General features: G+C 43.6%; 2 protein-coding genes across 7 annotated transcripts in view; one reads left to right on the top strand and one right to left on the bottom strand.

Moving 5' to 3' along the window:
* LOC110005319 (deoxyribonuclease-1-like 2) overlaps positions 1 to 8,427 on the bottom strand; it is a 10,922-nt gene extending 2,495 nt beyond the window's left edge. Inside the window, exons 1-7 of one of the 5 annotated variants that reach the window (XM_020660683.3) lie at positions 8,273 to 8,427; positions 4,778 to 4,943; positions 4,339 to 4,439; positions 4,054 to 4,065; positions 1,549 to 1,635; positions 1,376 to 1,473; positions 1,183 to 1,295 (exon numbers count right to left, since the gene is read on the bottom strand). In XM_020660683.3, the coding sequence (XP_020516339.1) occupies positions 1,183 to 1,295; positions 1,376 to 1,473; positions 1,549 to 1,635; positions 4,054 to 4,065; positions 4,339 to 4,439; positions 4,778 to 4,936 (570 nt within the window). In that variant the 5' untranslated portion in view covers positions 4,937 to 4,943; positions 8,273 to 8,427. Of the gene's footprint in view, positions 1 to 1,182; positions 1,296 to 1,375; positions 1,474 to 1,548; positions 1,636 to 4,053; positions 4,066 to 4,338; positions 4,440 to 4,777; positions 4,944 to 5,939; positions 6,223 to 8,272 lie in introns of those variants that run through there. The other 4 variants (XM_020660684.3, XM_065961475.1, XM_029275369.2 and 1 more) reach the window with 4 other exon arrangements.
* A 1,203-nt stretch (positions 8,428 to 9,630) lies between these two features.
* snx21 (sorting nexin family member 21) overlaps positions 9,631 to 12,500 on the top strand; it is a 16,014-nt gene continuing 13,144 nt past the window's right edge. Inside the window, exons 1-2 of one of the 2 annotated variants that reach the window (XM_020659904.3) lie at positions 9,631 to 9,790; positions 12,259 to 12,500. The exon at positions 12,259 to 12,500 is cut by the window's right edge and continues 101 nt beyond it. In XM_020659904.3, the coding sequence (XP_020515560.1) occupies positions 12,313 to 12,500 (188 nt within the window). In that variant the 5' untranslated portion in view covers positions 9,631 to 9,790; positions 12,259 to 12,312. The remainder of the gene's footprint in view (positions 9,791 to 12,258) is intronic. The other variant, XM_020659905.3, reaches the window with a different exon arrangement.

The following is a 12,500-nucleotide window of genomic DNA, read 5'->3' as shown; positions in this document are numbered from 1 at the left end:
ACCATCACAAGAACCATCACAAGAACCATCATAAGAACCCAGGAAACACAAGAACCATCACAAGAACCATCACAAGAACCATCATAAGAACCCAGGAAACACAAGAACCATCACAAGAACCATCACAAGAACCATCATAAGAACCATCATAAGAACCATCACAAGAACCATCACAAGAACCATCACAAGAACCATCACAAGAACCATCACAAGAACCATCACAAGAACCCAGGAAACACAAGAACCATCACAAGAACCATCACAAGAACCCAGGAAACACAAGAACCATCACAAGAACCATCATAAGAACCATCACAAGAACCCAGGAAACACAAGAACCATCACAAGAACCATCACAAGAACCATCACAAGAACCCAGGAAACACAAGAACCATCACAAGAACCATCACAAGAACCATCATAAGAACCCAGGAAACACAAGAACCATCACAAGAACCATCATAAGAACCATCACAAGAACCCAGGAAACACAAGAACCATCACAAGAACCATCATAAAAACCATCACAAGAACCATCACAAGAACCATCATAAGAACCATCATAAGAACCATCACAAGAACCATCATAAGAACCATCATAAGAACCATCACAAGAACCATCACAAGAACCATCATAAGAACCATCATAAGAACCATCACAAGAACCATCACAAGAACCCAGGAAACACAAGAACCATCACAAGAACCATCACAAGAACCCAGGAAACACAAGAACCATCACAAGAACCATCATAAGAACCATCACAAGAACCCAGGAAACACAAGAACCATCACAAGAACCATCATAAGAACCCAACAACACGAGCTGAGACCAAGAGGACCAAAGATTTAAAAAGATGTAAGAAACTAAAAGAGATAAAAGCAAATCAAAAGAGAACAGCAATAAGAAGGTAAGAGCAGGAAGAGAAAAAGAAACAAGTGAATAAATTATCAAAAAAACAATATTAATAATAATAAAAAGTAAATATAAATATAAATAGACAAAGTAAGATAAAAAATGACCAAGTTAAAACACAAGAGGAGTTAAGATAAGAGCATAAACAAAAGTAAGAAGTAAAAGAAGATAAAAACAGTAAAACCTGAAAGAAAAGACTCTTTATGAGCAGAGTCCAAAGAGAAACCAGCATCAGCAAACCGCGATCAGAGCGATAAAGAACTCACCGTGTTCTTCCACTTCTTGCTGACCTCCACAAAGACGTCGTAGAGTCGGTCGATCTCCTGCACCGCCCGTGTGGGCTCCGAGTGCAAAGGAACCAGAATAAACTCCTTTATCGCTGCAGGACAGAGAAAACAAACAGGAAGTAAAGAAAGAGGGACAGAGTGGTGGGATGTAAAGGGGGCGGAGTCCACTCACCTGTTCTCTGACTCTGGAAGTGAACAGCGAACGGCTCCCTGGTGAACGATTGTGTCTTCTTGTACTGATGCTCCCCGAGCACGCTCACCGTGTCTGTCCTGTAAACACAGACTCAGTTTGAGCTGAGATCCCCGACCAGAGACACCGACTGGACTGACTGCTCTGAGTCTCACCTGTAGATGAAGACGTACTGCTGCATGTTGTTGGCAGATGTTCCCAGACTCTTACTGGACACCACCTTGTAGTTGTAGTCCTCGTACCTCCACACAGACAGAGAAACCTTTGATAACTAAACCAACTTCAAGTTGTACAAAGAGACGCTTTGCCAGAACCGATGTTTTCCTCTGGTACAGTGCACTCTACTCTGCCGCTCTGTTTCTGCATGGGTCTGTAAACCTTTCTGTGTTCTAACCTCTCTCCATTTTTCAAAAGCATCTCCAATATTGATCCTAGTTTGAGCACGTTTCTGCTCGTGGAGCTTATTAGAAACATGCAGAGGCTTTTTAGGTCGGGTACAATCACTTCTATCTGAACCACTTCTCTGTTTGGCTGCTGCATTGTTGTCAGAGAAGCCAGCACTTCAACATAGCATGTTTCCTTAATGATCAGATAGTAAGATACCTTTATCATCTCACTCTCTACACAGCTCACTGATTGGACCTTTAAGGATCTGATTTCTTTCTCTCACATTAGCCGTTGCATATTTTCTGTTCTCTGTTGTTTTAGTTCCTAACAGTTTCACACATGCCAACAACATATGTTAAAAAAAATAATCATGCTTTTTGATCCTGTGTGGATTAGTGTTGTACCCTCAATCATGCAGCTTTGAGTGAATCTTCAAATCCCATGTTTTATTTACCGTAGCCACCAAGCCTGAATGGCACTCATAATCAGACTGCAACAATACCAATAAAAGCGTTTGAATGAAATCAGTGCATCAAACAGGCGCAGGAAGACCACCATGGTGTGTTCTGTTAGTCATGCTGAGCAGAGCAGAGCCTTGTTATTTCTGGCTTTTGTCAGGTGGAACCATGGACTGTATGAGAAGTTGATGCAGTTCTGAGAAATTAAGCCCACAACATTGTTTTAATTATTAATTAGTTCAATATAATTAAAAGTGCAAACTCCCTAATGTCCAGCAGGGGGCGATTTATGTGGTTGTTCCTTTTTGTGTGTTTATAACGCCTTTCTTACAATCGTAACAATTTGCATCCAAATTAATATCTAATAATAATTAAGAATGCTTTGCAAGCTGGAAATATAGGATTTGCTCGCCGCTCTTCAGGATACAGGATACACTGCAGGGCTGCCAGGGGAGGGCTGCTCTCCAGGTTTGGGAGAAGAGAGTCTCTGTGAGAGGTTTCAGAGGCTTGAAGCCGTCTGCTGAAATTCTTGGTTTGATATCGGGGAACTATGGCGTGATTAGCTGAAAAAGCCGTGTAGCGCCCTCTGCAGACTCATCCTGGGATTACTCTGACATATGTTTACCTCCTGATCTGAAACTTTGCCCACATTTAGATTGGACATCGTAACACAGAGTTTGAAATGGAGATCAGCAGAAGAGGTCGACTGTGGCGGAGGAAAGCATACGTGGCGTTCCACAAGGCTTTGTACTTAGTCCTCCACTTTTCTCTTTTTAGCATCTTAGCCTCATTTTAAAGAAATATGGCAAAAATATCACATTGTTTTACTGATGACACTATAATGTATGTCTCTGCTGCAGCCACTGTCCCTCCCAGTGTGAGAGAATGCATGTTGGAAACAGGACGTCTTACTTTGTAGATTTAATCTTACTGACCCCTTGAGATTTGAACCACAAAGTTTTCAATAACGCTGTAATATAAAGGGTATTGTTTTTATTAAATAGTGGATTTCTTTAAATTACATATAACAAAATGCTTGAATATAATGCATCATGCTGTAATTAGGCTCGAGCCCTCCCTCCCCCTGACATAAATGACCTCAATCGAACTCTTAGATTTAATTTGTTGTAACACTTTATTTTGGTAAGTCTGCTCAGCTGACTGTCATCAGAGGACGTTTCCTCCGCTGTCTGATTGAATTTACATTTCTGACCATTAACTGATTCGATTTGGCAAACAGAATCATTTTGGAAGCTTCAGTGTAAACCTAACGTCCTTACACTCCAGTTTGTTTTTAGCCTAGCTTAGAATTAAGACAGGAAGTATGGGCAAACAAGTACTTTGACCACATGCTAATGATCAAGGATGACTCACGTCAGAGCATGCTAATGATTCACAGACGGTTATATTTCTAGCTCCGCCCACCAGAACTGAAGAAGCCTTTCAGAGGAGGAGCGGTGAAACCTTTGCCTTTGGATCAAGCATCGAGTCTGCCATGACCTCGATGACTGAGAACCTTCACAGACAACTGTGATGACCTCCTCTAGACTTTAAGTTAAGGTCAAAGTCTGGGTGAATGATTCAAATGAAATGTGGATTATTTCAAGTGTTAGAACTTCTTTTTGTCTGGATGTCATTCACCTGCCATCTGATGGACAGTCAGCTGATTGTTGCCGGTTTACCTCATCATCAACTGCACAAAATAAAGTGTTACTCTGTTATAACAGGCGTTAGGATTAGTAGAGACATTAATTGATTGGAATGATTAATTAGGTTTAGACGGCGTTTCACATGCTCGAAAAAAATCCAGCATACCTGTCAATATCCCTGTTGGAGGCAGACACATACAAGGAAGTATTAATCAACATGATGCAGTGTTAGTGTCACAGTCTGAGTCACAGCTAATCCTTATTACTCATTTAAATGTGAAAATTTAAATGTACAAACATGTTAATGTTAAAAATGTTATGACATTTAAATAACGGCCGTTCATCACAGCGTTTTTGGTTTGTTTATAGTTTGAAGAGAAATACTTTCTCAGACCAGCAGGGAGCAGCAGAGAGAGAGGACGATGTTAGTGAGAGAGAGCTGATTGTCTACCTTTCACTGTACCTGTTGAGGGACGCCAGCAGAGATCTGATGGCTTTACCGTCCGGATCCATCACTTCCTGCAGGAGAGTGATGTCACAGCGAGACACAATCTACACACACACACACACACACACACACACACAAGTCTAAATTGCTGTATCACAACTATAAACAAGGAACTTTCCGGAGTCAGTCTTTCTATCGAAGCTAGCTTAGCATTAGCCCTGTTTATTATTCCCAAACTATAATCACCAAAACAAGTGAGTGCATGAAGAGTGTGTCTGAGAGGATACAACTCGTACATACAATCAAAAGTTTGTAACATGAACATTTTACAGTCTAACTCGTATCTTTTCCTGGAGGAGCTGTGAAATGATGCAGATTAAACTGTCCATCGTTAAAGAAGCGTTGATATTCAGAATGATGAAACATGAGGAGAGACACTGACCCGCGTCAGAGTGTGCATCAGTCTGGAGTCAGACGCCTTCTCCGAGTTGAATCTCTGCAGAGTGTACGCACAGATCCTGAACTCTGATCTTTTAGCTCTGCAGACGAGGAGGAAGGAGACGAGGAGGAGGAGGAGGAGGGGAAGAGAGCGCCACCTCATGGTTACACTGTGGAGAAAACAAAAAAATACTTAATGTTGAGACAGATGATGATTAACTTCTTCAAATCAAACATTTATCCTAAACTGCGAGTTAACTGTATCCTAAATATTCCACTTTTATTTTTCTCTCTTAAGCCCCGTTCAGACCGCCGTTTCAAGTCGCTGTGGTGTTTATCATTCAGTCTGAATGTCTGGCGTTACAGAGGAGAGACAGGATCAGCTGAGCCAGCGGGGGAGAACAGCGCTGTTTGTGTGTGTGTGGTGCTTCTACAGCGGCTAAACACACCATGACGTCACAGACTGGGACGCCAATATCACGCCATCGTGGAATCATTATGAACGTACAAAGATGAGATGACAGCTGAGCTGAGTCTGAAAGGTTCTGTAAGTGAAACCTTCAGGTGGTGTAGAGGTCAAAGGTCAAAGGTGAAACCAGCAGCAGGTAATGCTGCATTCCCGATGTGTCAGTGAGTAAACGCCTGCTGCGCCAAGTCATGGATGAGCTGCATCGTGTCGTTATTTGAATGTTTCCAGAATGTGAGGGTGGAAAGGTTTACCCAGCAGAGTGTGGACACAGTGAGTCACTGATCCATGAAACTACAGACTGCTGAACTGTAAACAAGTTAAAAACACAGAGGAACAAAGTGCAAGGGAACGACGAGCCTGCAGTCATTAACTGAGGGAATATTTAACTCAGGGGAGGAGACGCCGCGGGGGAAAGAGGAAAGATGGCCGCCGTTTGAAATTTAAAGAGAGAGAGACAGAGAGAGAGAGAGAGAGAGAGAGAGAGCGAGAGAGAGGTTAAACTGGTCTGAAGTTGGAGTGTGAACGTGTTCAGACATGAAGCAGAATCTCAGTTTTCATCTTTAACTGAAGAATCAGCAGCTGTCAACAAAAGATTCATTCAAACAAACTGCAGGAATCTCGGTGTTAAAAACTCTGACTTTGTTCTTCTCAGATTCATCTGTAAAATCAAACATCTTAATGTGTCAGTGACGTTCACCTGATCCTGGCTTTTCATTGGTCCCTCTATACGGGGAGATCTCAGGCGTCCCTTCACCGCCTTCAGTCAGAAGAAAGCGCGTTGCATTGGCTTTCTGTGAATGACTTTTAGCCTGGACGCCCTGTGTGTCTGCACGCCACCTCTATGATGTCCATGCTCTAATGAAGCAGCTGCATTCTGTTTCCTGTTTTCTCAGCTGTATGTATTAGGAGCGGGTTAGAATCCTCCAGCTGAGAGGAACTTTAACAGGAGGTCAGATTATTAAGACAGCGTCAGTCTGCTCCATTGGTCCAGCAGTGAGTCAGGATGGGGTGTCTGAGGCTCCGGGGCCGCTCCCCGGCCTGCAGGTGGTCAGACCAGTCGAGTCACTTCTGCTCTTCAACGCCCCGTCAGCACACTCAAGTCCTCAGTTTAAAATAAAACACCAAACTATGAGAGGAAGTCTGCAGCTGTGGACGTCCTAACTGAAATAATCCTGAACAGGAGCCCCCCCTGACCCCCCTGACCCCCCCAATCACCCGGACCCACAGCAGCTCTTTGATCAAATACAGGACTAAACATGTCGCTCACATGTTCATAAAATACAGACTTCTCCTTCAAAATAACTTGTCTGATGTGGATTTGGAGAAACAGTGCGCTGCGTTTTGGAGTCGTGCAGAAGCTGTTTTGAACGAGGTTTAGGGTTCGCAGGGAGCTGGAGCTGATCCCAGCTGTCATTGGACGAGAGGCGGGGTTACACCTTGGACTGTTCACCAGCCAATCACAGAGCTGACATTTAGAGACAGACAACCAGACACACTCACATTCACACCTACAGACAATTTAGCAGTTAACCTAACGAGCATGTCTTTGGACTGTGGGAGGAAGACGGAGAACCAGGAGAGAACCCACACATGGAGAACATGCAAACTCCACACAGAGAGACTCCTGAAGGACGGGGATTCAAACCAGGAACCTCCTCACAGAGAGACTCCTGAAGGACGGGGATTCAAACCAGGAACCTCCTCACAGAGAGACTCCTGAAGGACGGGGATTCAAACCAGGAACCTCCTCACAGAGAGGCTCCTGAAGGACGGGGATTCAAACCAGGAACCTCCTCACAGAGAGACTCCTGAAGGACGGGGATTCAAACCAGGAACCTCCTCACAGAGAGACTCCTGACAGACGGGGATTCAAACCAGGAACCTCCACACAGAGAGACTCCTGAAGGACGGGGATTCAAACCAGGAACCTCCTCACAGAGAGACTCCTGACAGACGGGGATTCAAACCAGGAACCTCCACACAGAGAGACTCCTGAAGGACGGGGATTCAAACCAGGAACCTCCTCACAGAGAGACTCCTGAAGGACGGGGATTCAAACCAGGAACCTCCTCACAGAGAGACTCCTGACAGACGGGGATTCAAACCAGGAACCTCCACACAGAGAGACTCCTGAAGGACGGGGATTCAAACCAGGAACCTCCTCACAGAGAGACTCCTGAAGGACGGGGATTCAAACCAGGAACCTCCTCACAGAGAGACTCCTGAAGGACGGGGATTCAAACCAGGAACCTCCTCACAGAGAGACTCCTGAAGAACGGGGATTCAAACCAGGAACCTCCTCACAGAGAGACTCCTGAAGAACGGGGATTCAAACCAGGAACCTCCTCACTAACCACTGCAGCACCGTGCAGCCCTAAATTGATCCATAGCATGAAGCTTTAAAAAGTCTGCATTGATTTAAACGACAGGTGTGTTGGAGAGAAAGAGTCCTTCAAAATAAAACTAGAAAAACACATTGTCAACATTTCAGCAGCAAAATGTTAACAATGTTTTCTAATTTAGACATCGTGCCAGAGCTTTTTCTCAACATTTAATCATTGAAGAAATTAATATTTGACGTCTCGGACTTCATATTTTGTTGCTGTGGTTTCAAACAGATTTATCAACATCTTTAAATATTTACTCAGATCATAACAAAGTTTAGAAATCTGAATTTCAGTCTTCACCAAAGTCACTGGAGACACATTAATCTTCAACCCTGGATGACTCCAAACATTATGATGCACAAGCCTTAAAGCTGATTTGACTTATTAACACATGAAGACGATGACTGAAGTCTGGAATCTAAAAGTCCCTGAAGATAAAAACAGAACCATGAATCACAGGAGTTTCTACTCTCAGGTGACGAGACCTGCTCACAACACCTGAGAGTGAGTTACTCTAAACACACACACACACACTCCCCTCTCAGCTCTCTTAAAGCTCATACACACACACACACTGAGCACACCCAGCAGCTGTTACTGGTCTAGTCCCAGTACAGAGTGCTGGTGCTACTGGTTTTCTTACCTGTTCAGGTGAGCGGAGGGTCGACTGTTTGTCTCTGCTGCTGCTCAAACTCTGCTGAGCTTCCTGATGCCGCTGCAGGGTGGAGGCTGTTACCTGCTGATGTCATCTTAACACCTTCCTGGTTGTTAGGTTGGCCACGCCCCTCTACTACTGCTGCGTTCAAGGCTCTGGGAAAAGATAGGATGTTTGTACTTCACAGCACAGGTCCCACTAGCTGCCTGTCAAGTGAGAAAACACAACTGGAGAGAAGTCTGAATTATTGATCGGACATTTCTGTCATCATTTAAAATGATATGATATTTGTTTTACATCATGTGATCTTTTCTGTTGAAATAGACGAACAGGAAGAACAGTGTTGCTCAATATTTTCTCAGGGTCATTAAACGCCCTGATTTCATCATCATGATCCCAACAACTTTTCCTGAAGCAACTTGTCATGGCATTGCAGAAATAATAACTTGTAAACAGATTTTAGGAACAGGGAGGTTTCGTTTTACGATGAATCTTTAAAAATAAAAAATGTAAATACTGATCATGTTTGTATAAAAGAGAGAATGTCGTGTTTTCAACAACTTTTAAATGTTTCTGAGTTTCTCCAAAGTTACTTAATGTGGCTTAAACAACAAACGTAGATCAGGTCGTTACATTAACCTCCACTCTCATGAGAAACATTAAAACACAGCTTTCATGATCCTTCTTATTAAATTAATAAATACATTATTTAAGTTAATTATCCATCAGTTTAATTATTGTTTGTCCAGCTGACTATTTGAATTTAGAATAGAATAGATGTTTATTGCCATTTGCACAGGTACAGTACAGGTACATTGGAATTCTTGTACGTTTCTCCCTGAGTCAGCTTCTACAAAAAAAGTTAAAATTATATATAAAATAGAAAAGCATTATAAGAAAAAAAGAGAAGAAAAGTACAAATAAAGTAAAAGTAAAAATAAAAAGTTGTAGTAACAGCTAAGTGATTTAAAATAAACTGTACAGAAGTTATACCCTGAAAGATATAATACAAAAAAAGAACAAAGAGGAACACTGAACAAGGAAATGAAAACATAAATAAGTTTTCTTATTGCACACATATTTTTCACATGATATAATTACACTGGTTTAATATTGCACACTTGTATTGCACTGTGAGGTGTGGGGTGAACTACTTCCTTCCCATCTTAATGTCCTTTCATTTAAAACAACTTTACTGTTTTAATTTACTGTTAGTTTGTCTTCGTGTTCATCCATCAGGATCTTTATTCAGTAAGGTCATTACTCACATCAATACTGCCCCCTAGTGTACGGTAACGATTAGTGCATTATGTCCTTATATGGTGCTGTCCGACGTCCACCAGGCCCCGCCCACTCCTGGAAGCTCCAGCGGGGATAGTTTCAGGAGTCAGTCCGCTGAGAGTGGACCCACATCCCGCAGCAGGACGGTCCTGACCGGAGCTTCAGACTTGATTCTACCCGCTGGCATGGACTAACCGGAGCGGGGAGAGAGTCTTCAGAGCCCGGGTGAGTTATTTAAACCTCAGAGAGTCAAATAAATCAGTGAACATCAGCTGTAAACAAACTTGTTAGCCTCTCGGCTAACTTTGTTATGATGGAAGCTAACGGGGTTAGCCGTTAGCACTGCAGCCTCTTCATTCAGACAGAAACAGAAACAGGACAGACCGGTTTGAAAACTGATTTAAACTTCAGTTTTAATACTTCAGAAGGATCAGCAGCTGTCTTTTTAAAGAGCTGTACCCCCCACAGACACTTCATACAACGTCCTTCACTTTAAAGTAGTTAGCTTCAGGCTAACTGTCTTTATAACTGTTAACGTGTCTGTACCTGAAGCTCACCTGAGCTGTCACAGGTACAAACTGTATTATCTATTCACCTGGTGAAGAGGTATTCATGCTACCTTTAAGGACACCTCGTAAAATCCCACTTTCTCTCCTTTTACTGCTTTTACTGGTGATGTTCATTTTAATGATTATTCTGACTTGTTGACGTGTTTTATTAGATTTTAGTTTCATGTTCCATCTTTGGTCCTCTCGGTCTCATCTCCTGGTTGTTGGCTTCTCTTGATGCTTATTATGACACTTGGTCATGTTTCTTAAAGTCTGATGATACAGTAAGAACAGTTTGTGTTGCTCCTTTAAGCTCTGACTCTGAGTGAACCCTCCAGATGTTCACCTCTTCTGAGTGAACCTTCCAGATGTTCACCTCTTCTTAGTGAACCTTCCAGATGTTCACCTCTTCTTAGTGAACCTTCCAGATGTTCACGTCTTCTGAGTGAACCTTCCAGATGTTCACCTCTTCTGAGTGAACCTTCCAGATGTTCACCTCTTCTTAGTGAACCTTCCAGATGTTCACGTCTTCTGAGTGATGTTCACCTCTTCTGAGTGAACCTTCCAGATGTTCACCTCTTCTTAGTGAACCCTCCAGATGTTCACGTCTTCTGAGTGAACCCTCCAGATGTTCACCTCTTCTGAGTGAACCTTCCAGATGTTCACCTCTTCTGAGTGAACCCTCCAGATGTTCACGTCTTCTTAGTGAACCTTCCAGATGTTCACCTCTTCTGAGTGAACCTTCCAGATGTTCACCTCTTCTGAGTGAACCTTCCAGATGTTCACGTCTTCTTAGTGAACCCTCCAGATGTTCACGTCTTCTGAGTGAACCCTCCAGATGTTCACCTCTTCTGAGTGAACCTTCCAGATGTTCACCTCTTCTGAGTGAACCTTCCAGATGTTCACGTCTTCTTAGTGAACCTTCCAGATGTTCACGTCTTCTTAGTGAACCCTCCAGATGTTCACGTCTTCTGAGTGAACCCTCCAGATGTTCACCTCTTCTGAGTGAACCCTCCAGATGTTCACCTCTTCTGAGTGAACCTTCCAGATGTTCACCTCTTCTGAGTGAACCTTCCAGATGTTCACCTCTTCTGAGTGAACCTTCCAGATGTTCACCTCTTCTTAGTGAACCTTCCAGATGTTCACCTCTTCTTAGTGAACCTTCCAGATGTTCACCTCTTCTGAGTGAACCCTCCAGATGTTCACGTCTTCTGAGTGAACCTTCCAGATGTTCACGTCTTCTTAGTGAACCTTCCAGATGTTCACGTCTTCTGAGTGAACCCTCCAGATGTTCACGTCTTCTGAGTGAACCTTCCAGATGTTCACCTCTTCTGAGTGAACCTTCCAGATGTTCACCTCTTCTGAGTGAACCCTCCAGATGTTCACGTCTTCTGAGTGAACCTTCCAGATGTTCACCTCTTCTGAGTGAACCTTCCAGATGTTCACGTCTTCTGAGTGATGTTCACCTCTTCTTAGTGAACCCTCCAGATGTTCACGTCTTCTGAGTGAACCTTCCAGATGTTCATGTCTGTTTTTGTCTTCCAGATGTTGAGGAAGCTAAAGGAAAGCTGATCCTGTAGAGGATCTTGAAGCTGCGTCTTGTTCTCCGGGCTGCAGGCTGACTTCACGTGTTGCTGCATTATTAATGTGTCACATGATTTCCATGGAGAGGCGTCCAGCTCTGTAACGTGAGCAGACTCTGTTCCCCATGTGGGTCTGTGTTCGTTTCTCTAAATCACCTGCTGGATTGTGGAAGTCTCATTGAAACACGTCTTTCTCTTTCTGTCACACTGACTGACTTTCACTTATCAGACTCAGTAAGATGTTTCGGCCTTAAAGACACGATATGTCAAATTTTTACATCAAAATATATCAATTAATTCAAATGGACTAAACCTGTGTTAGGCCCCGCCCCGTGTCCACCTGGTGTTTTTTTGGGGGCAGAAAAGCACCGCACGTCCGTCCGGTCTCCATGACAACAGTCTGTTGACAACGACGCTGCTCTCTGCTCTTTCTTTTCATTGTGTTTTTCATTTTTAGATCGTTTATATACATGTTTAGCGTTGTCGTGGAAACATCAGCAGTTGACGTAGTAAATGTGTGAAAATGAAATGTCTCGTGTCTGGATTACTTTTCTGTCTTTAGTTCACCCCCCCACCCCCCTCCCCCCCCCCACCCCCGCGGAGGCCTGTTGGTGCCATGGCGTCCCGGCTGTTGGACCGTCTGAAGCGCTCATTGTTTAAGGATGGACAGGGGGCGGGACCAGAGCAGGAAGCAGGAGATGCACAGGAAGAGGAGGAGTTTCGAGAGGACAGCTGGGAGGCAGAGCTGGAGGAGGAGGAGGAGTGTGTGAGCGACCGGCTCGGGGGGACGCTCTGCTTCGACAG

This window comes from Labrus bergylta, chromosome 12 (assembly GCF_963930695.1).
Source record: "Labrus bergylta chromosome 12, fLabBer1.1, whole genome shotgun sequence".
NCBI lineage: Eukaryota > Metazoa > Chordata > Actinopteri > Labriformes > Labridae > Labrus > Labrus bergylta.
Note: the sequence above shows the minus strand (reverse complement) of the source record. Positions and strands in the feature narration are given on the sequence as shown.